At 39.6% G+C, this 25,374-nt stretch overlaps 1 protein-coding gene across 4 annotated transcripts in view; it reads left to right on the top strand.

The window, feature by feature from the left end:
• CASK (peripheral plasma membrane protein CASK) overlaps positions 1–25,374 on the top strand; it is a 168,472-nt gene that overhangs the window by 68,832 nt on the left and 74,266 nt on the right. For 2 of the 4 annotated variants that reach the window (XM_089844288.1, XM_089844289.1), the window contains exons 2-11: positions 209–321; positions 5,381–5,486; positions 5,589–5,666; positions 6,807–6,982; positions 10,852–10,923; positions 11,298–11,473; positions 11,550–11,672; positions 12,816–12,893; positions 12,959–13,073; positions 16,257–16,378. In XM_089844288.1, the coding sequence (XP_089700414.1) occupies positions 209–321; positions 5,381–5,486; positions 5,589–5,666; positions 6,807–6,982; positions 10,852–10,923; positions 11,298–11,473; positions 11,550–11,672; positions 12,816–12,893; positions 12,959–13,073; positions 16,257–16,378 (1,159 nt within the window). The remainder of the gene's footprint in view (positions 1–208; positions 322–5,380; positions 5,487–5,588; positions 5,667–6,806; positions 6,983–10,851; positions 10,924–11,297; positions 11,474–11,549; positions 11,673–12,815; positions 12,894–12,958; positions 13,074–16,256; positions 16,379–25,374) is intronic. The other 2 variants (XM_089844290.1, XM_089844291.1) reach the window with 1 other exon arrangement.

The raw sequence follows: 25,374 nt of genomic DNA, 5'->3' as shown, positions 1-25,374 counted from the left end.
CGTTAGCAACTTTGTTTGTCAGTCGCGGCGCGCCTTGGGATTAGGCTACTCCCTTCGAACACGGGTGTATAGCGGGATAAACATTTCTACAGGGGCTCGTAGGATTAACGTCGAGTGATTTTCCCCTATATGTTGGCTTTGCCCGATTTTATTATTCTATTTTAAATTAACTTCATTAACCAATTATTTTTATTATTTATATTTGCAGAGGTCCATTCAGCGTAGTTCGACGATGCGTCCATCGGAAAACTCAAAAACAATTCGCGGTAAAGATAGTGGACGTTGCCAAATTCACTTCCTGTCCGGGGCTCAGCACGGAAGGTCAGTGTTTTTAATAACTTCCGTTAAATCTACTTTGGATTCTACGAATAATGCGGGTCTTTTAGGAAAAAATAGGGTATCCGTTACGAATCCGCCAGGGGTTTTGCTTTTTAATATAAAATTCACAGACCGATCGGAGTTGTTGGTATAGGAAATATATCGAAAAAGGCCCATCTTTTCCCATTTCCCAAAGCGGATCTGTAAGAGCCTCTTTCTTTTCCTTGTTTTTCATAAACCCACTAGACCTGTAGAAAAGAATATACTGGCTACGTGTCTTTTTCTCGCATACCCAACATAGCAGAGTCATGGAGAAAATATAGAAAGGAGAAGGAAACCCCCACCCCTTAACGTAATAATCGGGTGGGCTGAATGTAGTTGCAACCAGGTCACGTGATAAAATGAGCCTTGTGAATGAGTGTCTAGAATGTTTAACACTACACTTCTCCCATTCGCGAGTGGAGGGCCAAATCTTATGGGTTTTAAAGGGGGTCCATTTTCTTCTTCTTTCTATTTTTACTCCATTGCGGAAAAGAGTTGTGTGATTTTTTTTTATTTTGTTTTTGTCATCTTTCCGAATTCAAAACATTGATTGTACGCGCTTAATATGACTTCAAAGGGATGAAAACACGTTCCCTTTTTATGGTATTATTACTATTTATTAGAACGATAGCTAGTCGTCTTCGTTTTAATTCTGCCAAAAGAGTGAATTCCTAACGAGAGACCCAAATTTATTCATTCGGTTACGATCTTATACGTCCAGGTCGTTTTTACTATAGCTTCCCTTTAAACATTCTCTCCGCGAGTTCCATAAGGCGTTTTCTCTATAACAAAACTTTGACCCATTCTTGGTTGGTTTAAGAGTTCGTTCCACTCTGAACTACAGTACCTATAGAAACGTAACCTTTCGGTGACATCAAACCTTTCCCAAAACCCCATTGGCTCTATTGCTCGGTGTTTCAAGCGACGAAAGTTATTCGTGTCACGTGCCAGTTTTATATAAGCTTATATCTTGGCGATCGGAGCGCCCCCCCCCCTTTCTTTTCGTGCCATCCTTAAACCGTTGGTATATTAGACGAAATAGTTAAGGGACGTAGACTTAAATAAAAAGCGCGGCTCTTTCCACTTGATGACGTAGTAAATCGTCGTCAAGAGAGGGGTAATTGGATGTTAGTTTAGTAAAGTTTAAGCGGTTAAGAGGAATTTGAGTTCACCTCAATCAACATTTCGACGTTCTATTTACTTACCGAGTTCGCCGCTCTGAGCAATTTTAGCGAAATTGAATTTTAGTTTTCCGACGATTTTCAATGAAATTCCAAGGCGTGACGCACTTTCAACATAAAATCCTAAGAAATTGAGAAAAATCTTCGCTGAACCATCTCGTTTACTTGAAATCTCTTCGTAAACCTTATAGCCCGACCGGGATCTGAAAGTTGGTGGCGGAATGATCGGCTTAACGTCCCATAGTACCTTTCGCGCATTGGACCTAAATCCCCGATACCTTCCAAACCTCCTTTGCTATATACTCTATTATATAAGCTTTCCTTTCTTCCCCTACACTAACTCTTCCCTGTTTTTTTCCCGCTCGCGTTTCTTGGGGTCCGCGTACGCGAGTCCCTACTTCTTAGCTATTTTTATCTACGTGTGGCATTATATAATACCAACGTAGCTTATAGAAACAGAATTTTGCGGGGCCTTGGCCGGAGTTTCGCGTGTTTGTTTACGGAGATTTGATATTCGAAAACGCGTTGGTTGAGGAAATGGTTAAGAAAGGACTGAAACTGAAACCGTTGCTACAATTATAGCGTTCACGTCATCTTGGTTTGGCTTTCATTTGCGGAATAGGTTAAGGATTGTAGCTATCACACGTAGATATTGGTAGGTGATCGTAATTTTTCTTGTTTGAAAATAGTATTTTGAGTGAAACTGCGGATGTACTTTAAATGTTATTCCACCCGACCTACTTTCGAATAAGTTTCGAGTTTGTTTTCTACGCGGATAGAATCGCGATAGTATGGTACATCACCCAAATCGACAAAGGCTTAACTTTGGATTTGTTTCCTAGAAGGGTTTGGGGAGGGGGATTTAAGAGGGACGAAACGGGGCTGTTATTTTTGCAAAATCCTTCGTTCAATTGTTTGCTTAAGGGAACTCTCTCTATGTGTGTGTTTGAAATGGATTTTTACCTATGACTATTAGTTGAAACTTGGACAAAATCTTTTATATTATATTTGATTATCAAATTTCGAATTTAATACTTAACTATGTTATGACTTAAGAAAACAAGATGGATGTCAAATACCAACCAGAACCTATTTTACTTTTGAAAAGAGTCTATTAAGATATACTAATAATGTCCGAGCTGTCGGGTAACTGGCGTCTCCTCGTGTGTAAAGTAGCTATAGTTATAATCTCGGCCCGGACTAATAAAATGTCGTATTCGCGGAATTACTCTCCGGGGAGAGTATTTCTCCGTTAGCTCGTTTTAGCGACATCTCTACAACGGGCAGCTAGTATAAGCTCCTAAGTGAAGATACGGTTTGTTTGGTCAAGATAACGATGACAAATTGACCAATTCCGAGACGATACAGTTTCCCCAGACCTTGGTGTAGTGAGTGAGTGAGTTAGTGGCCTTTGCCACAAATCCGTATTCGATAAATGTTCCGAGTTTATACGTTGTAAACTAACTTCCGAAAGTTGGCCGAAACTACAGTTTAGAAGATGCCTCAATGTTAAGTACTAGCTTCGGGAAACTGTAATAAGTTTGTAAATTTATATCGAGAATAGATTATAGCTATAGGCCAAAATATTTAGCTCATTTTATCACTTAGAGGTATGTACTAACGCCTCGTAATGGCTTGTTTTAATTTTTATCATTTAAAGCTATTAATTACCCGATTAATATATTTTTAAGTATACGTGCCATAATAATTATCTTATTACGTAATATAGTGGGGTGAAAGATTTGGGTATTATACGGATGACCCCCTTAAATTTAGTTAATAAACTGATTAAGACAATGATTTCTAATTTAATTAAGGGGTCGTCCCTAAAACACTCATCAAATCATAACTCGAAAACTTAGGGCAAAATGGAGATAGAAATAACATTTTCGACTTAAAATCGATTTCCCAAAGAACATCCCCTTAAATTTATGGCAGACTTACGAGAAACAACCTAACCTACTTCGTTTCAATAATTTTTAAACCCAGCACGAAAAGTAACATTTTTTCTTTTTATTTCACTCTCCCTTGAAGGACAGTCCGTGGTTTTCCTATATAGAAAATGGAAAAATTATGCTCTATAGTCTCTGGCACCTTTTCTTCTTCTTTTTTTTTTGAGTTTTCCTTTTGCAATCCCCTCCTCTTCCAGCTGTGGAAGATGATGAGAAAAATAAGGGAGTAAAAGAGGGTTTAGTTCATATCGCCCCATTTTTACAGTTCATTCTTTTTTCGCGCGCGCCCTTGCAGCCTAGGCCTAGTACCATCCAACCAACCAACCGCTTTGTGGGGAATTCCCAAGTCGACCATTTGTTAAAGAAAAAGAAAAAGTACATATCCCGACGACAAGGATCTCTCTAAGGCGCTTTAATGTCCATTTTTCCCGCAGCACCGGAAAAAACCCTCGCTCGCTCTTGCGCCTCCAACTATATTCTTTATCATCTTTTTATAAGTTAAGGAATCGCTGTTTGGGAGCCTTTTTCAAGAGGAATTCACTGTACGCTAGTGGTAATGCGTTTTTTAACACTGTCTTAGCTTCCTGTTGATGCCGCATGAGAAACTTCAGTCTTCATTTTTATTCCAACTATTCAACGTAGGTTAATAGAAATACCCCAACATTATCCGCTAACACTAATATTAATTAAACTAATTGCTAATTTTATATTCTTTATTAAATGTTGTACACGGATAAAAGCGTAATTAGCTGAGGGACATATCCCTTACAATAAATAAAACCTTCGTTATTATTATTATATTTAGGTACTCGATTTTGAGTGGAAATAAATGATTTAACTTTGCGTTAATATACTTCTTTTCTGGTCTTGGCTTTAACGGAATAAATTCTTAGGGTGAAATAGACAAGATATAAAGGAAGACCAACGCTTGAAAATCAATGACGGGAAGTTTCTCGCCCATCCTCGATCGCCCCCCGCGCAAACTGCCCCGTCCTTTCATTCGTGGCCGAGCAAATTGTAGTTTCGCCCTTGCCGCCAACTATTCGTCATATTTCCATATAGCCCCATTTTCTTTTCAAGCGCCCAAAAAATTGACATTTTAGGCTATTGAACGAAGGCCTGTCCATATATCTATCCGCGCGTTGCGCTTCTTTTTCCTAATGCTGACTGTTTTTCCCTTCGCGGTTTCTATTCTGAATATTTTTTCTCTCTCGGATGTCAATTCTTTCGACATCTTCTCGACTTTTCTATCTATTTAAACGCAGTGGTAATTTTATAATGAGTATTTACGTATTGTACAAAATTAGCAAGAATGGGACAAAGTTAGGTTAAAAATTTTCATCGCCTATTATTATATTATTACATTGAGAGATTCCTTTTACGCATTCTTTAGCTTGTGAAAAGTGTACGTCACTTTAACTTAATTTAACATCATCAGTGGCAAACCTATCGTTCCATCGAGCTATTATCTTAACGCGAGCTTAACGGTGACCGAATAATCTTGCACTGTGAATTCATTCACGAATTCCAACGTAATACATTCAATAATAGCTTATCAATTTCGTGAACAATTAGGGATTGGCGGTTCTTCCCGTACTCCGACCTTTCTCTCTATTCACAATCATTTGGCGAACAGAAAATTAAACCTTCCCTGGTTGGTTCCCGAGGCGGCATTATGTATACGAGAATGAGGTTGATTTTCAGCCCTGGCGCCTCCATAGTTTGACCAATCAAAGGGGCATCAATAATCCCGCGTCGCTTCACTCGCTGTTTGTGTCAGCGCGCCCTTTCAAATTTGAATTTCCGTGTTTTTACGCTACAAGCGGCTTTGAGCTAATCCGTACGCGCTAAAATGGAAATTTTCCTCTCTCTCTCTCATTTCAATAGATTTGAAACAAGAAGCCACCATATGTCATATGCTCAAACATCCCAATATTGTCGAGCTACTAGAAACGTACAGTTCCGAGGGAATGCTCTATATGGTTTTCGAATAGTGAGTATTCATTTTCGAGCAAATTTTTCCCTAATTGTAACTTATTTATGTTTTTTAATGAATCTTATTAATGTTTTTTTAATGAAAAACTTTTGATTACAGCATGGAGGGTGCCGATTTATGCTTCGAAGTGGTCAAGCGGTCCAACGCGGGGTTCGTATACAGTGAGGGAGTCATATGGTAAGTTCCTTTTAATGTTTAAAATCATTTTCATTTCAAACTCCCCATGCAAAGCGATTATGAAACCTTTAAAATCATCATCCTAACCCGATTGAACTTGTAGCTTAGCCAATCGTAGGAAGGTTGTAATCAACGCGAGAATGTCCTTCAGCTCGTTTTGAAAAATGGCGCCAAAGCTAGCGCTACGACGCGCTGAGCGGCCTAATGTAATGTGTAGTCGGCTTTGTTCCCCTAAACTTTGATTAGGCATTTCAACAATGTTGTCACGCTTGTATACTAATGAGCCGTGTTTATTGCTGTTCATTGCAGATGTTAGCTCTAATTCCCTCCCCAAACGCGCTTAAAATTCGCTTAGAGTTTCAACAATGCGCGTCTTCCTAAGCCCCATTTTCAGTGTCGCGTCCTTATCGGCCTCAAATAGATATCTAGGGTTACAATTAAATTATACGTTATTCGAGATATCCGCGGATTTGAAAACTCTTCCTTAGTGAGTACTTGAAATTTTACCTGTTTTGGGTTTAGAAAGTCAGGATTTTTACCTTATTAATTAACCATTAAAAAGGCTTACGGTTAATTAATTACTATTACGCAAAACTTGGTCCAAAACTCGAAATTATATTCGAATTGGAACTAAAAATTTTGAAAGTTTCGCTCCTCGCAAATTCCTTCTAGGTAGAGGAATTTTTAAAGCGGAGTTAACGTATAACAAAATTTTAATCTCATTTGAATATGGTTTCTAGTTTTTGGAAAGGGTATGTAATTGCGTACCTATACCTTTTGAAAGTGTAAAGTTCCAGTTGGGGGCCCCCCAAATGAAGAGCCTAGAATTTTATGGATTATTAAGGGATGTTTGCCGCGCCTTGAAACGTAAATTGGACCACTAGTTGCTAATTTAGAGATTCCCAACTCGAAACTCTTAAAGGGGGAAAATGAAATAGGGACTTCTGGGAAAACCTTCAATTATTTGGGTCTTCAAAAATTAAAAAAACAAAAATCTGTAGTGGATTTTCCGCAAAACCAAATTCTCCTTCAAATCCATTTCTTTAATGTTGTTTCAATGTCTCGAAACTTTCCTTTTAGTTTTGACAAACTTAATTTCCCCTCTCTGACACACTCTTTTTGTCTTTTAATTCGTTGCAGCCATTACTTTCGGCAAGTGATGGAAGCGGTACGCTATTGTCATAGCAACAACATCATACACCGGGACATTAAGCCTCACTGCGTCCTCTTAGCTAGCAAGGAAAATAACGCGCCGCTCAAACTCGGAGGTTTCGGAGTCGCCGTTCAGTTGTCCGGGAAGCACATAGTGGATAGTGGTCAGTATATACTATAGTCTACTTATCACCGCTCACTTCCTTGATAACAATCTAATCACGCGGTATACCTGACTGAGATAACCCCTGACCTCTTCAGACTAGCGGGTTTTTCTCATCATAATCATAATAAGTTCCATTATTTTACGGGACTTATCTCCCTTTACGACCCATGATCCATTTGGAGACCGAAACCCCATCCTTCCTTATACATTGTTAGCCCCACAACAAAGTGAGCTTGGAAAAGAAAATCTTTCCAAAGTGATTTTAAGCTCACTTGAGCTTGAATGATAGGGCGACGTATTAATAGGTTAGGTTATCAAGTAACCCCCTACTACGTCTTTCACTTTTCAAAGCAACAACAAGATTGCACCCTGATTATACGTCCTGTATTCTTCTTTTTTTTTTAAACCATCCCCAAGGTTTTTCTAAAACTCTTTTCTCTTCTCACCAAAGGGTGTCGCGAAGTATGGCCGGGCCATTCATCATTCCTTCAACCTCCATAGACTGTTGATAACCACCACTCGGTGATCCTTTTGATCTTATTACGTTTCGCAAATAATAGACTCCAATAAAATAACACGGCCCCCCTTCCCCCTCTGTACAATGTTGGTGGGGATTTAATGGCAAGTTGATATGACATAAGCGGTAATAATAGGCCTTGCAACTGTCTATCTTTGAGGCTGACCTTAAACTCCATCAGTTGTATGATTTGTATCGGAGGAGATCATGGCCGCGCGGATGATCAAAATCTTATTCGAGTAGCCTATAGAAAGAGCAACTAGTAAACCGCGTTATCTTTGGTCAGGGATCAATTCTATACTTTATAGTTAGAAACCTTTCTTTTCCTTCGCACCCCCCCCCCTCTGTATCCCCAATCTAACCCCTCTACAGTAAACTCTTGAAGTCGTGGTCGGAATCTGATATTTTCAGAGTAAAAATGTCGTAACATCAGATATGTTTCGGATAAAAAAATGATGCTAAGATATTTTTGTCGCATTATTAGGGCCCCCATTTTGGTTTTAAATTCTGTAACATTTGGAATTTATTTATTTATTTATCTTAAGTTCCCATCAGCTCATTTTATAAATTAATTTAAAGAAATTTCATTTAATACTACCAGAAGGGGATAATAGAAGAAGGATGACACTCTGTATCCTCCTAATGCTTTAGTTATGTAACGTCATTCTTCCCAGGCTCCCCCTTTTAGTTTGCTTTCCCGCTCATCAAACTACAAATGGGCATCGCACCGTAAGGTGAATTCTATAATTGTTTGGCACTAAATCCCCAGCAATCATCCCACAAACCTCGTCTTGACGTGGGACAAAATGCGCAAGCGCGTCTTGCCAAATAATTCAATGCTAATAGAGTAATGATGAGGGAACTATTTATCGCGTATGTGATTCGGTTTAGTAACCTTGCTCTAAATGTTCCGATGTTGGGAAGAGTGACGTTACACTTACCCCGCTTTGTGGTACACTTCTCTCGAAGAGAAGTATTATATACTTCTGATACTACTTGGTTCTGATTCTGTACCGACATTTATTAAAAAAAAAAAAGAAATTTTTTTTTAACTCTTTATCCTCCAATGTCTCACGGTGGAACAAATTAAGTTACCTGTCATTTGTCAAATTATTAGTTGAAAGTTTTTCCCTTCCTTTTGAAAGTTACGACATTTTTAATCTCAAATATCAGTCCTCGGAATCTACAGAGTCGAGAACACGCGGTGCTGCCAGACTCTAGAATCTAGTAGCCCTTTTGGAAGGAGAAATCATATTATTGGTTGCGCTTTCGATTCATCTCTCTCTCTCTCTCTCTCCGTCTCTCTCTCTCTCTCTCTCCTTTACTCGCTCTGTCTTTATTCTTCTCCTTTTCTTCTGTTCTCATCTTCAAAAGGGTTTAGATTGAAAGAAAGAAAGGAAGAACGAGCGAGCGAGCAGCGTTACTACATTGAAGAAAAAATATTGGGCCTACCCAATGGATATAGCCTTTTTTATTATTTCAGCTTCCGCTACTCCGATTTTGGGTCGATACAGACTGGCTCGCTCGCTATCCCTATACTTTCTTCCTTTGCCAATGTTCAGTGAAAAGATAATTTACACCCCCGCCTCATCCCACCCTCTTATTGGTTGAAGCCTGCAGAGTTGATAGACGAGAGTTGGTTTTTTCAGTTTGATTTCTTAATATTCCTCGATGAAGTTAGAAGTTAGGCATTTGTTGCGTTGGGAATTTATTTATTCATTTGAAGGAAGCGTGAATGGAGAACTTGTCTCGTTTTGCGCTCACTCGATGGATCTCTTCGTTGATTGTTAATCATTCCTTCTTCTTTTAAATAAATGAATTCCCGTTTGCATCTACGACTAAGCTAGGCACACGCAATTACAGGGTACCTTCCTCTAACGATTTTTGGCAAATGAGTTTAATGTCGTTTACTCCTGTTTATCGACTCCCGTTGAAGAGGTTTTCGTCGCTTACGCTTGCTTATCTTTAGTTGGCAAAAGTATAGGATATATAGGCTAAAGAAGCGGGAGCTGTAGAATGTTTATTGGCGGAAGTTTCTCTTCTTTTCTTTCTGTTATTGGTTGCTCGGCGTTAAGTTTGCCACCAGCAGCAACTAGACGAGGACGGGACAGGAACCCGGCTCGCGTTTTTATGATAAATGTCTTTTTGATACTCTTGGCCTACTAAGTTTTTCTTTTGGCCAAACAGGATTGCCTAGCTTTTTGCAAAAGTATCGGGGGTGTTTACGATACTTTAGCCGCCTTAGGTTGCAAGTGCGTGCCCCTATTTTTTTCTGGTTCTTGTTGGGCGGGTCCGAGGGCTACTAGACCGTACCGTAAGTGGAGGCTGACGGAGTGACTGACTGATAATTACTGATCTTGCTGAATTCTCATCAGTCTAGGAATGATTGATCAACGCAAAGTGAAGCTAAACCCACTGATTTAGACCTGGTTCGATGACTTTGTACCTAATGTTAAAGGTTAAAAAACGTTTGACCAATTAGACACCAAAACTCAAGCGCCTATTCCCGTTAAATTAGTTCTGTGACTCGTTGGTCTTTGTTGATGTTCTCGTCCAAGTAGTTAGTGAATGACCCTGCGCATATATTTGGCCTACGAAGTTAGTTCAGCGACCCTAAGGTCCGACGGCTAACGTAGAATCCAGTGACCTTACAGTCTGACCCGAGTCATTTAAGTCAATGACCTAAATATTCACTAACCAGTTTATTGACCACAGATCACGATTTTAACCAACTCATTGTCGAGTTAAATCGAAAAACCTTGGTCATTGGGTAGTTTAACGACTACATTTGACTGAAAAACCATTTGGCATCGTTAGTTGGGTAGAGGGCAATAAATACCCGGAAATAGGGGAAAGTTTTTGGAATGTTAAGGACGAAGAGAATGTACCACTTCCTTTTTTTAAGCCAATCTCTTTCCCTGGGGGAAAAATCAATGAATATCCAGGGGCCTGGGGCGGGATGGGCCCTACTGGTCATTGAAAAAGTCCCCACAAACAAGAGGCCTCCGATATCGTATTGATTTTTGCGGGCGGTACATTGCGCCATCTATTAACGACCTACGCAAGGAAATTTTTAATTATTCTTAAATCGATATTTAAAAAGTTAACTTACTATTAATTAATTCAATACTTTCTGTTGTTTTAATACGGTGAATATTTTATTATCACGGGGGTTTGGTTTTATTTGCATGGTTTTTAATGAATCGATTTTTACATCAGCACGTCGTGGTTTACATTATTTCGAAATTGATGTTTTGAAGAGTGTTTTTGGGCTTATATTTTATTTTATCTTAATATTGTGTTGCATTGACATAAAAAAGCCTAAATACAATCAATTGTTTTGCTTTTAGACCTATTACATGTAGAGAATGAGAAAATGTATACCCCAAGTGCACGATATTATTTGCAGTGTGACAGTGTTGGTAAGATATGGTTCATTTTGTTTTTAAATCCGTCTTACTTCCAATTGGTCAACAAATTAGCCTTAGCCTTAATATTATCGACTTTTGATTGGTCGTTTTGGGTTACTGTGAGACGTACGTCACTGGGCATTGCCCCCGGGGGGGGGTGTTGCGGTTAAGACTCATGATTTTGACCTTGGCCTTGACTTAGACCCATTTGCTAAACCTAATTTCCTTCACCAGTTGGAAATAACTTGACGGATGTGTAGGAATGTAGTACGTCTTGTGCCATTGTATCCCACTCCTCGAACCCCCCTAGAAGCGGGGTACCAGTTTTTGACGTCAGTTTTTTTCAAGTTTTCTCCGACTTTTACTTCCTTTTGACCCATATGAAGGTAGAGTTGGAACGCCGCACTTCATGGCTCCGGAAGTGATACAAAGAAAGCCTTACGGGAAAGCCGCTGATATTTGGAGTTGCGGGGTTCTATTGTACGTTTTGTTCAGCGGAACGCTACCCTTCCTAGGAACTAAAGAAAGACTCTTCCAAGCAATATGCTCCGGCAAAATTAACGTTAGTCTCACCCCCCTTTATTTTATCATTAAATAGGGAGTCATTTAAATATGACTTTTAATTTTAATGAACGCAGATGAGTGGTCGCCAATGGAGTTACGTCTCTGACAATGCCAAAGACCTTTTACTAAAAATGTTAGTTTTGGACGCTGATAAGAGGATAACGGTGGATGAAGCTTTAGACCATATATGGTTAAGAGTAAGTTACAACTTTGTTCCTATTATAACTTTTCAAATAAATAGGCCTAATCTTCATTCGTTTGTGTAAATGGGTTTAAACTCGTGTGTAGGCTGATTTGGTTAAATTTTACGATAAAAATAAACAGTCTGGGGGAGGGGGGGGCTTAATCATATTATGGTAAAGTATATTCCACTCCAATGAATAATTATTACTCCTAGTCTAAATTGTTGCAACTATCACGTGACACGGGAATTTCCCCTTCTCCCACCCAATGAGATAGAATATATATATAAACCTAGAGTCACAACGTGGGATCTCGAGATCGACGATTCGCGATACACTTTTTGTCGAGCATGAATCTTTATCAAATACGGGTGGCGCCACCTATTAATCACTTGAAGAACTTTTTATTACCGTCTGCTGTCAAAATAGTTTTTTAAACGTGTTAAATAAAATAAGCAAGTTAAATAATAAAAACTCTAGTCCTTTTTAATCTAATAAATAGATGAAATAAAAATCATAACGATGTTTCTGATTGAAAATAAGCGAGTAAAAGTTGTAATTAGTTCCGCTAGAGGCTCACAGGTGGCGCTGTCATGTTTTGATAAACTTGCTTGATAAAAATAATGTGTATCGCGGTAAGCCGATTTGAATTGGAACTCTATCTATCTCATTGCTCCCACCCATAAAAAAGGATCGGGCGAAACTCAAACTGTCAAACGCAACAATTTAAGCCTTTATAAGACCAGTTTTAATTTAAATTTCGCTGAAAGATTTAGATATTTAATAAGTTAGGCCGGAAACGTGGGACTTAGCGTCTTTTCCAAGTTAAAAACCTTAGAAAAAATGCCAATAAATAGAGCTATCTCCGTAAGCTTAGTGTGACGTCACCCTTGCTATTTGCCCATAGAACCAAAGCGGTACCAAACATGGCCGCCCACTGCCAAACCTAAACCCGTGACGTTTTACCTAGACACTGACGTCACGACTGAGATAGCTCTATTTATTTATATCAAAGGTTATTAAAACCTAGACAAGGCTTAGCGTTTAAATTTCAAACACTTGTATTCTTAACATTGAAACGTGAGTTTAAATCCATTTTGAGGCTTACGAATCGGTAATTAAACTAATTAATGATTAATTTCCTTTTATATTTTAAAGGAAAGAAGTTTTCCAAGAAGTCATCTACATTATACGGTAGAAGAAATGAGGCGGTTCAATGCAAGGCGGAAATTAAAAGTAAATTAAATCTATTTTACCGAGTTTATGATACATTCCTCTTAAAATGGTCTCTTTTGTCGTAGGGTGCTGTCTTGGCTGCGGTATCAAGCCCAAAATGGTCCAATTACAATAATAACAACGAGACAAGCTCAGATGGTCTAACAGACTTTGGAGTTGAGGATGAAGTTACATCAGCTGGTAATATTCCTTTTTATAATGGTTTAAATTGGTGCTGGGCTAAGAAGTCACCACTCCTGCGTGATATTATAAAGTAATTGAATAATCAATCGGTGCGTGAACGTAAATTTAATTTTAATTTCAATTAAGGAAGGTTTCAAAATTACTTAAATCCTTACAGCATATATTTAATTTGTTCTGGGAAAATTAATTGATCCGGGAAATTACCTTAGGACGTCGCTAGATGGCGAACACTACCTTTTATTCACCCCCCCCCCGCCGCCACCTCGCTTCTAGTCGATGACAAATCAATAAAACGACGAGTTATTTATTAAATATTCTTCCTCTAAGGCAATCTCTATGTTCAAAGTACATTCCACTATGATCATTTGACCATTTTTAGTAATCCTTCTTCTGTGACATTTTTCAAACTTCAAAAGGCCACTTCTTAAGATGGATCGATTTAAAGGGGGGGGGGGGAGCTTGCTGGATCTAGTAGCGGCATCTTTTTCTTGTCAGGGTCTGAACTGAACTACAAATCGCCTTAGTTAGTTCTCATTTGACCATAGTTTGGTTTTACGTCTGCTTATTTTATTTCGAACCAATGACCATTATAGATAGATATAGAAGACCCCTTAGAGTCAGTTTATAATTTTGAATGGAAAATTATTACGTAATAAATAAATTCGTAGCCATTTAAATCTATATCTATATAAATCAAAGTCCTGACTGACTGACTGACTGATAATCAACGCCCAGCCCAAACCGCTTGCCCTAGAAGGCTGAAAATTTGCAGGAACGTTACTCATAAGTAGTAGGCGCGTACTAAAGAAGATTTTTCCAATTCGCCGCCATCTTTAAAAATGGCGACCAGAAATGTAAAAAAATCTTCTCTATGCAGCAAAGTCCGCGCGTTTCAAACGATTTCGCAAATATTTAGTACACGGGTTTCCTTTAACCTATAGACGGGCTGAATGCTCCTTTTGGCTCAATTTGTTGCCATCTTTTTAAATGGCGGCCAAAAACATAAAAGCCTTCTTTATAGAATAATGTCCGCGTGAAAAATAATAAAAAATGGCCCGACGGGCTGACGGGCAACGCCGAGTGCCCTCGCTCCTAGGATGCTACAAAAATATTGGTCATCAGTAAAATCTACCCATTATTTGTATCATTTTGATGGAAGTTCTTATCACACGCGAGCGACGCCGCGGGTAACAGCTAGTATATTATAATTTAAGTCTAATCTTGCCAATCCCAACCATGGGTATCCTCTTTAAAATGCGAGGGATTTTCCTGTGTAGATGCCATTGCAGATATTGCGATACACGCGTTGCATTTCCTATGCATCCTGGATCAATAAATCGATCTTTTTAAAAATTGCTCCTTCCCCCCCCCCCACGTTGCCGAGATTTCACGTATCTTTTAAAGTTCATCTCATATAACGGAATGCAATATTTAAATTGCGAGCTATTTATGGCACCAAATCCCTTATTTTTTGGAATTCTGTATTGAGATAGGCATACGGTTCATCCCAAGTTCAGAATGCTACGTAGAAACGCGAGAAAACTGATAAGAAAAATACCCCCGATGCGTATAAGTTTCGCGATGAGATGCGGCTAAAGTGGGAAGCCTTGTCCGAGTATTTTTTCAATTACTCTGGCCGTTTTTTGGGGACGTACTTGGGGTTGGACGGGTGAATTTTATTTTAGGTAGATTTGTTTCGATTTTGAAGGGAACTGTAACTGGATGATGCGTTTTAGCGCGTTGCATTCAAGCATGCTTAATAGGTTTTAAATTGCCGCAATTGCTTTTTCGCTAATACGTCCAGAAATGTTATCAGGGTTCGTACAAACCTCGAAAACTCGGGGAAATCGCATTTTCCAAGATTTGTACGAACCATGGAACTTCAAATCGCGTACAAAGACAGGACCTTCTATTACACGTTGAAGCATTGTGTTAAGCTTGATTCCCACTCGACCGAAAAAACCCGGCGGAAATCACACAGCCAACAGTAGAAATTTTAACTTACGCCGGCGTCCGGCGGTAGACCGTTCACGCTACGACTGAATTTTCAGTTTGGCGGTAGATATTTTTGGGTCACGTGACAGATTTGAGTTGTTTCCATAACATCTATTTCACACTCTGAATTGGTATCTTTGTCCCCTTGTCGCTTTGATCGTACAAGAAGGGATATTTTCTAACCTCCTCTGTAAAGTCTTCCTTATTAACATCTTATCTCTTTTTACTTTCGTAAGTTTAATTTTTCTTTCTTGGTGGTATGTTTCCAATAAGCCTTGGTCAACCACAAAAAAATGGCGGCTATCCATCGATCTCGCGTGTGCGTGCGCTCTTGAAATTTATGACGTTGTCAGTGGGATAATTTCATTGGCTGAGGGGAGCCTGAGGCACCGGCGTAACGCCGAACACGACCGAAAAAATAGAACACAACTTACGCCCGACCGAACGGAAATTCCGTCGGGCTCGGCGTAAAGATTTTTTGGTCTAACCCCTTTCTGCCGGGTTTCCGTCGTGTTTTCCGTCGAGTGGGAATCTAGCTTTACAGTTCTTCAAAATAACTACGTCGTAGTTTGTAAACTTTGAATCGTGATAAGACCATATAGCTGAAGCGCCCTGTATATACCCCTTGGCCTATTATTTAGACCGCCTTCGCCTTTGGCTTACCTACTTTGCGAGTTGAAAACGTAGGCCTATATCTATAGACTATTTTTAGAAAGAATATAAGCCCATCCCCCCCCCCTTTGTTTTCTTCTCTGGGATAGAAAATTGGCCATGTAAGCCCCGAAGGCCCCCCGATATTTTGTTGGAGATTTTTCTTCTAAACAAATTGAACATTTTGACTATATATATATATATTCCAAAGTTACAGTAACTTATCCCCCGATGGATTCAGTCCCCGAATTTCAATTTCCTTTCTTTTTTTTTTAAATCCCATATCTCCCACCCACCCAGAGTCCGAGTTATCTATTTTTTTTTCTCCGTCTTATCTTTTGATTTAAGATGATATTCGGATTGTCGTTTTTGTCCATACAATTTATTACGATGGTCAAAAAAGAAACTGAATGACCGCACCGTATTAACTGAAAAACCAAATGTTTTAGGCCAAAATAATTTAACTTAGGAAACAACTTACAAGTACCAAGATTATATTTATGTTCGTATATTTTTTTGTTCGATTGGCTTTAGGTGCCGTTTCGGCCGTGCTGGACAGTTTGGACGACATTCACTGCCTAACGGAAAGCGCGGACCACGAAAAGAACTTCTTGACGTCCGTCTTAGAAGACAACCAGCTACACGCTCTGCTAGACGTGAGTACTTACCCCTTTTTCCTTCTTGGCACGTCATGATCAGGCGGTGTTAAGATAGTTGTTGGACGCGGTACCTCATCTGGTTTAAAAGTACCGTGGAACTTCGAAGAGAGTTATTGACATGTTTAGGTGGCGTCAAAAACCGTGACAACAGTCACGAAAGCGCCAATATTGAATATAGCTTCGAAGTGTCGCGTGAACTCTTGTTAAGGGGGAGGTTTACACGATTATTGAGGCGGGTTAACACTTTTATATTGCGTGAACACGAAAATTGGTCAAGGGGGTGGACGGGAAAATTCGCATATTTGCGGTCTTATTAGGGAGTGACGTATAGAAACAAACCTTCAATGTATAGTGCGTATATCATTGATTATTTCAGACCACCTGTCTAATTTAGTAGCTAATAGCGGAGTGCTATTGATTAAGTTTAATCTTCAAATTTCTTCGAGACATTGTACTTATTTTTACAAGCAACTTGCTTCTATTGTTAATAATATTTCCTCTCTACCCAAGAACGAGTCCCACGATGCTTCCCTTTTTCCCAATTTTCATCCCAATATGTAATTACAATCTAAACACGCGATGTATATTTTTTTCCTCCTCCATGGAGGTTTCCCCCTTTAATGGAAAAATTGTAATTGGTTAGAGACTTACCAAAATTATTTAAGGACCACGCTTCCTATTGGCCAGCTCAGTCGCGGCGGACATTTTTCTCTTCCTTGGTGGGAAAATTTTTTCCTTTTTCTTTCATCAGTGGCGGGCGAAATAACCTGCAAGATCGAGAAATCTAATTTCCTCCTTCGTTTCTTTCTTTTTTTCCCTTTTCTTCGTTACACGTCGGTATAGGCGTAACCCCATCAAAATATCACCTTAACCCTTTACTAACTTAAGCCATTAGGTTCCGGGATTTTGGGGTATTCTTTTAGTGAAAGGTTACCTTGTCCATTGGGGAAATACCTAGCTGTACTGTTCCCTAACTTTTCTAAAAGGTCGTGCTTGGACGCCCAAAGTCAAAAATGATGAAAATTGAAAAGAGACCGCAATTTCTCCCCCCCCCCTTTGACAAGTACGTACCACCTTTTCGGTGACTTTTAGACACAAGTTGCCTCCCTACTCGCAGTTGCCGGATTATATACGCTTTCAGGGAGACTATATGGGGAGTTTTATTAAGAAAATTCCGTTCAGGTCACGTGATTGTCGCGTCTAACTTTGCGCACAAAAAATCATGTTGAGTAAATGTCCGAGCCCTCGAATTTAAGGTGGCGTTGAAAGAAATGTCAGTTTTTAGCCACGATGAGACGGCTTTAGTGGTAAAAGAGGAATTTCTTGGTAAGGGACGCCAAGGACTTCCGTTTCTAATCAAATGTAATTGGACTGAATTGTTCGCCTGGGAAATTAATATTTTTAATTAATGTTTTTTTTTCGGGGAATGTACCGTCGATGTTTATTTGAAATTGCCGCCCGCGCAAATCCATGGGAAATTATCATTTTGACCTTTAGATTTATATGGGAAGGTAAAACGAAACTAATCATCGATGAGCTACTCTGTATAAACTTCTAAAACTCTTTCTCAACAACAATGCCCTGACAATGGTCGCGTAAACAAACTCCCAAACTGTATAAACCTTATTTTACCGAATCAAGTCGTGACAATATCATGCCTGTTAGAATTCCCATCTTGATCTTCCCACGCATGCAGATGAGTTGAACTCTCTCGAAAGCGTGTATTCCAATAAGTATTCTTTCGAAATTGAAGTCGTTCAAGGAACTCCATCTTCGCATGCATATAATACACACGCGGATCTCTAAGGAATTGTATTTTCTCTCAATGAAACTATTCCCCCATCAAATCCTAACGTATTCTCTCCTTACAACAAGGAAAATTCGTTTTTGTTCCAAAAGAGAGCTAGGGTTTTCTTATTCAACGCTTATATATACCCCAAATACGCGGCGACTGCATGCAGTAGCGACGACTTACCGAGACGCGTGTCAGTAACCGAAGCGTTCTTCCTTTTAATTACTGGGCTAATTAGTAGTCGGAGACTTTGATAGATTGGGCCCCAAACTGCGTGCGGCTTTCTCGGAACTTAAGCTTTGGGCGAGCTGTTGCGAAAATCTCTCGCTCTAGATCGTACGTTGCGCCTGCCGATTATGTTTAAAACAAAAGGGGTAACTCTCTCTCAACGTAAGTTCTTTTTGTTTTATTTGACAAGAGAGCCATCGGGGCCTTTTCTGCAGGCTAGCTTTTCTGGCTAAAGGCTAGAAATTCTTTCGCGCTTTTATTCTTTGTCTATAGTTGATATATAAGTACAACGTCTCTGACTATGAAAGCTCTTGAAAGCCTTAATGAATCGCTATGTCTTTTGAAAGGTCCATGCACGCGCCTGCCGCGAACTTGGCGTTGTTTTTTGGGAGAAATGGTACCTGCTGAGACAGTGATCTAAATGATTTGTTTTCAAAGCATTTTAGAATTAAGAGATGGGGACTTGTACTCGATGTAGGTTAAGTCTGGTTGTAATTCTTAAAGCGCTATAGCAGTTTCTTTCGTCGGCCGTTATTGCGATTTCCAGTGAAATTAAGTTTTAATGAGCCACGTATTTTATGATTTAAAGCTCGAACATTACCTTTAAATTTTATATAACCTTAGAGAAGTGAAGCTTCTGGGATTTCCTTTTACTTTCTTATTTATTAACGAAATGATCCGCAAACCTTCAAAATTAATGAACTTTCGACTAGAGTTCCGAGAAGCAGAGTTATATATTTTCTTGGGAGTTTATTAATTACCTATCCATGTTTACCTGGGATTTTTACTAATTATTTTCTGGCTAAAAACCCGGAAATCGCTTTAACTTCTTAAGTTTGTAGATTAGTTTTTGATATGAAATATGGATTAACGTCTTGAGAAGCGCGGCCTCGATTAATAAATTTGATTATCATATAGGCCTACAGGATGTTTTATATAACGAGAAAACTTTTTACTCTTGGTTTAGGTTAGAATGTTTAAGGTTCAAAATTCTCTAGGGTTGATTGGAATTATATATCGTGATGTTTTATCGAATTTCGTCCAATTAAACTTGTATTCCTTTGACGCCATCTTATCTACGAATGGCAATGGTCTCTCGCAATCAAAGTTCACTCGCGAAGTGAAAAGGAAAATTACGTTACGCGTCGTTAGGCCTAATTAAGGAACTCTTAAGCGAATTGATAGCCGTACTAAATTAGACAAATAACTTTGTCTCTCTCTCTCGAACTATACCCAAACAGTCTGCGTTCAATCTTTATCACTTTGACCAAGGTCGCTAGACTTAGTCTTGGAGAAATTAAACGCGGAGTGCAAATAAATATAAACTTTTGGGAAAGATGCACCCTTGATTGGCAATATTATTACCCTTCCCGAGTGTCCAGGGACCAGGTGTATATTTGAGCCAGGATTTCGTTTATTAAAAAGCTAGCCAAGCTCTACACGACTAGGAATTAAAATCTAAAATCCAGTTATTTTTCACCAAAAAATGTATCAAAAAAATTGCCTTAATTTACTTTTTAAAAATCCTGATTTAATTGCTCCACGTCTCTAAGTTTTATCGTTCGCGACTAATCCATTAACCCATTGAAGCCTCGAATCCTTTCCTGGAGACTTTTTTCAACCCCTTTACCGCCCAGTCCCGCCAGTATAGACTGGCGCGCAAGTTTTTTCCCTTTGATCAGCGGTTTTGTAATTAGATCATTCAAGCGAGTTCTTGTTAATAGCGCGTCGCTTCCATAACTCTTCTTTTGGGTTCTCCGAAGAATCTCGTATCCGCTCGGGTTTACAACGTGTGGGAAGGTAGCTCTAAGGGTTTCCCCTAGCGCGTCCTAATTATGGGGATTCGCTTTGGTTTTGTGTTGTAAATACGGAGTGACGTGGTATATTTTTTATTAGAAGTTAATTTTCGGCCGCGCTTAAAGTGGAGAGATGTGGATTGTTGCTGCAAGAATGTTGGATTTGAAACAAACATGACTTTCGGTTTTCATGGTGAGAATTTTAGGTTGTATTTAAGAATGGACTTTGAAAACCTTGTTTCTTTAGATAGGAGATGGTCAAATCAAGCTAGCTTTCTTAGGGAATTGTCCAAGCATGCTGTGTTTCTTAGGGAAAGTCCACAAAGTTACAGTTCTATTTTGTCCAAACTGTTCAATTGCAAAAAGCATCACGCTTACTGATGCGTGAAATAGGCATCGTCTTTGAAATTTGGTATCTATGGCCTGGTGTATTTTACACTCTTATTTCATCGGTGGTTAAGTGAGCGTACTGTTCCTTCTTCGATGACTCCCTTTTTGCCTCCCTTAATACACACCGTAGCTACTGGCTTTTCTAGAACGTAATACGCCTCGAATTAATTGATTGGTCGCTGGGGCTATTGAGGAATATTCATTAATAATGCATAATGGAACGTGTTAATTAGTCGCGTCTAAACACTGAGCCCGCAGCCCTACCACCTCCCATACTCCTTACGGTAGGTACGGTTCTTTTAATTACCTTATTTTTCCTCCTTAGAGGACCCGAGTTTCTGGCAAAGTATATCGGGCCAAAAGGGGTTAGTCGGGCGCTTGATTTAGCCGTTCCCTTAGCCCCTACCTGAGTTATTTCCTCTTGATACAATTACCGGCCAACAAGATCCTTGTAATTAAAACTTACCTCATCTATATTGGCCGCGTACCAAGGTGAGAATAATGCGCTCGGAGTTAATGAAGACAGCCTGCTATGTCCTTTTTCCGCGTGGTAATATATTGTTAACCGTGGACTAATTTATAAGATGGTATATTCATGATCTATGGGTTGGTTATGGGATGCAGGGATGTCTTTTTGTGGTAGTATACTTAATTTTGAACTGCGCTGGTTAAATGAACGTCGTATTAATTTGGACTCTAGTGATTTAAAGTCTGGGGCCACCCTCGCAACTCGTTGTTTAGCATTTTACCTATTTAAATCTTGTTCCACGCACTTATTTTCAAGGTCAAATAGTCAACTACGCCAATTTGTAATATAGCCCAATTGCCTAAAAAAAATATTGCACACGACTATATATGGCTACTTTACCCTTTTCTCGCCACCGACAAATATAGCCAGGGCAATTTATACCATAGTCAGGTTGGTACCATGCCCCGCTATCCCTCGAGACTTCCGGTCAAAGGAAACCGGCGTTTGTCCGACTAGTCACTGTAGTGTCGCGTATCGTATCCTTAATAAACTTAAGTTTTCTACTTTGGAAAGTACCGAGTCGTAAAGGCAGACTCCCACGAACCTAAAGGAAGCGTTATCCCCCTTATTACCCTCGCTATCAACTCGGGTATAAAAAGCGCTTTGAAACAAGGATAAAAATGGTATAGCGGAAGAAGGATAGGGTTGCTTCGGGTTTGTCCCGACTCGCTTTCATTTAGCGTAAGTGACAGTAGTGGGGTCCGTCCGAGACAAACTCCCTGGGGGATTTGAGAGATGGCATTTTTGCGCTGGACCGGAGATACCAGAGCCAGCCCCTCCGATGGACGTCCAGCCACGACCGAGGGTGTCCGGATCAATGGTGTGGCCTGCATATATACGCTACTGCGCCTAGGATATATCTACTTGATACGAAATTCGAGACACTATACCCGCTATAATCAGCCTTGATGCTTGTCTAACCCGACACGGCTTTTCTCTCCAACGCCGACTAGCTGCGTCCTGTGTCTTAACACGGACTGTTCAGTAACGCTGTAGGGGCTATTGTATCTTCCGAACCGTCCCTAGAAATCTGAAAATTCTTAAGATTTTTAAAACTAGTCCAAACTTTCTATTGTTTTCAATTAAACCAGACGTTTTGCGATAGTTACGGAGCTGCGTAATTATTTTAAAAATTGGGTTAACGCGAGTTAAATTCAAAAGTTCGTTAGTCCCATTCCATAGTTTCTTGAATTATTTGAAAAAATAAATTACGCGCAAAGTGTGCGGGTATCTTTACACTATGATGGTTTGCCGTTTTTTCCCAAATCCGACCTCGTGATATTTTAGGTTTAACAGTTTTGGACACGCGAAGAGGGTTTTCGCCAAAACAAACTGCCCAGCGAGTAAAAATAGAAAGAATAAACTTCTCTCGGGATATAAAGGGATTTCGAGTGTAGCAAAAATAAGAAATGAAATTGAAAGGTTTGGACAAGAAAAAAAATACGGTACCAAGGGATTCTCATTTCAACGCGTTTACTTTTAAGGGATTAATTTGTGGTAATTTGGGTTGAAAAGAGTGACGTGCCCGTTGCGTAAAACACTTGACGTATTTGTAAAACAAATAAAAGGGGTTGGTGGGTGCGTTCGTTCAACTTCAGAGGGAAGGAAATATGGCCTATATCGCTCGCTGATCGAAACAGATACTATGTCAAGTCTTCTTTAATTTTAAAATTGTCTTGCGTTAAATCAAAGTCGTAAGAAACCACGATATTTCTCGCCATAATTCAAAGAGATTTCATTAATTCCGATAAATACTCGAAACATCTTTTGTTTAACTCTTTTGTCGTATTGGAAATCGTTCACTCTCCCTTTTAATAGATTTGATACTGGCGAACTTGGCAGAAATTTATAAAATAGAGTCATCAGATTTGTCAAGGGGGAATCCAATCGAAGCTGAACGTGCTACGACTGCCGTATTAGCGCGGGGAGTAGAGTTAAGACTTCTCCAAGATGAACTATAAGAAATACAGCTTTCCAAAAGGGGGGGGGAACTAGGAATGACTTTTAAAGATGCCGCGTTCCATAGCAAGCCAAAGACAATAGCTATGCCCAAAGATGAACCCTTGATTTCCATCCTTATTGGTGGGATTATTGCCGCGAAAGCAACGTCTCTTGAAGTATGGTTATGTTTTATTCTCCGAAGTGTTTGAATGTTATAATTGGTAGGGAACACCAAAGTCCGCGGTTGCTGTCGAAACCTTTTGGTAGTCGAAATTAAACGACTGCCGAGGTTCTTAGTCGGTTTTAGACCAGTTTTAAGCAATATTTACCCAATAACGAAGTCAAGTAGCTATGCGTCATAAAGGGGAGGGGGGCTTCTCTGATGATTATAACGGGAGGTCAAAAACGGGATAAGGCCAACCTAGGGGGGGGAGGGAGTTAAACTGGGGGAAGAGTAAAATGTGTCCACTCATTCGTCAATTCACTGTCGACAGCGATTTTCCTTTAAGGCTAAGGCCAAGGCTAAGCTTCGAGCCTGATGACAGAGGGGCAGAAAACATCTCCGACAAAATAATGAAAAAAAAAAGAATCTGGAGGGACTTGAAATTTTCGGATGCATTTTTTCGCTGACTTAGATTCGCGGTTCAGCTAACTTCCCTTACTCGCCATGATTTAATATAACCGCCGAAGATATCTATCGAGTTAATGAAACGTTTAAGTAACTTGATGAAACGCGCTCTTCCTAAAAATTGCAACGATAGGTTAGTTTCCAGAGAGAGCAAAAATTGAAAAATCAGTGCACATTTTGACTTCACTTTCTTTTTATTACAAAATAAGACGTTTATTGGCAACGCGAAAGGGGGTATTTTTCAAGACAGCGAATTTCAGCCTTTGTTTTGTTTTTTTATTGAAGACGAAACCGGTCAATATTATGCAAAAAAAGAGAGAGAGCCTTTTTTGCAAAGAAAGATTTCTGATAAAGAATCTTTAGTAGCTCCCCTGGAAATATTCTTTGTTTACTGCTTAAACTGCTGGCAATGATTGATTGCTCTAAGTTCTTACCCCCATTTTGAGTCGATCCCCGAAAGTGAACTAGGGAAGTTAAAGGCTGATTGTAAGTTGGACTATACAGCTTGTCGTATGAATATCATTATTGGTTCAAATATTTTAAACTGGCAACGTTTAATGGAATAGAAGCGATACTTGGGGAAGTCGTACGGCCGCAGTCTTTCTACGTCAGTTGGTAGCTGAACGATGGATCATTCCCTCCAATGCTTCATTTCTCCCAAACAACGCGGGCTTGAGCTTCGCAATCGCCAGCTAACAGGCACCTTGCGTGTTATTTTTCAACTATATCGGAAGTAGATAAGCGCGAAGTTCTTTTATTTGTAGAGTTCGTAAATACAAATCTAGTTATACACGGTGATAAGTTAAAGGGTGCATGTGTTCTTTGGGTCAAATGGTGTTTCACGATGACAACTTCGAGTTATTAAGCCTTTGTTTCCAGACTCTATGTATAATATATGGGTGGGAAGGTATAGTGGCGCGCGTGATTTGTCAAAGTATCGGAAAATCGTTTAGTCTGATGGATCGATAATCGAATCGCCTCTTTGATCACGCGGCTCCCGCGACAAAGGAATACACCAAGCTGCGTAATACTAAATACTGCGATACTAAATAGCGGCCTTTTTTGAAACTGGCAATAAAATAAGTTGTTGATCTGATATCTTCCACTCGGAATATTTCAAAATTTAATTTTCGAAAAAAATAATTTAGAAAACAACGCTTCACGATTAAGACAATCCCGTCATTGAACCTCTAATTAAGTAATGAATTAATTAGGGTTACCGTTTCCTCAACTCTAGACGCCAGGTTTTGTGTTTTTATTTTAACATTCTTAGTTCCTGATTGGGTATATTTTAAATAACGTCTCTAGCGAGCTAGAACAATGGGAGGAGAGGAAAGTTTTAAATCGCGGGCTCTTCAGTTTCAGTTTTCTCCCGAGTAACGAACCAACCTTCTTAGCTCGCTGTTGGGGGAGCTATTAAATGAGCAAATGCTTAAAAGATCTCTCTCTTTCTCTTTATTCGGTGTTGGGGGTGGGGGTGGCAAGGTAGTCGCAACGTGATCGCCCAAGCGTAGACTCTAATTACAAAGACGGGGGTCAGATGGACGAAATAAGCTCTTTTCCATCTTAAGCCTGGTTCACACCTGGCGAGTTGAGGAGCGAACGGAGGAGCGAACTGATGGAGTGAATAAGTAAGCGAATGGATCCAAGCGAATGAAGGAGCGAAGAGCAGTCACACTAGGCGAATTG

This window comes from Phalangium opilio, unplaced genomic scaffold, assembly GCF_054372755.1.
Source record: "Phalangium opilio isolate 3A_F unplaced genomic scaffold, DU_Popi_V2 ptg000075l_1, whole genome shotgun sequence".
NCBI classification, from domain to species: Eukaryota; Metazoa; Arthropoda; class Arachnida; order Opiliones; family Phalangiidae; genus Phalangium; species Phalangium opilio.
Note: the sequence above shows the minus strand (reverse complement) of the source record. Positions and strands in the feature narration are given on the sequence as shown.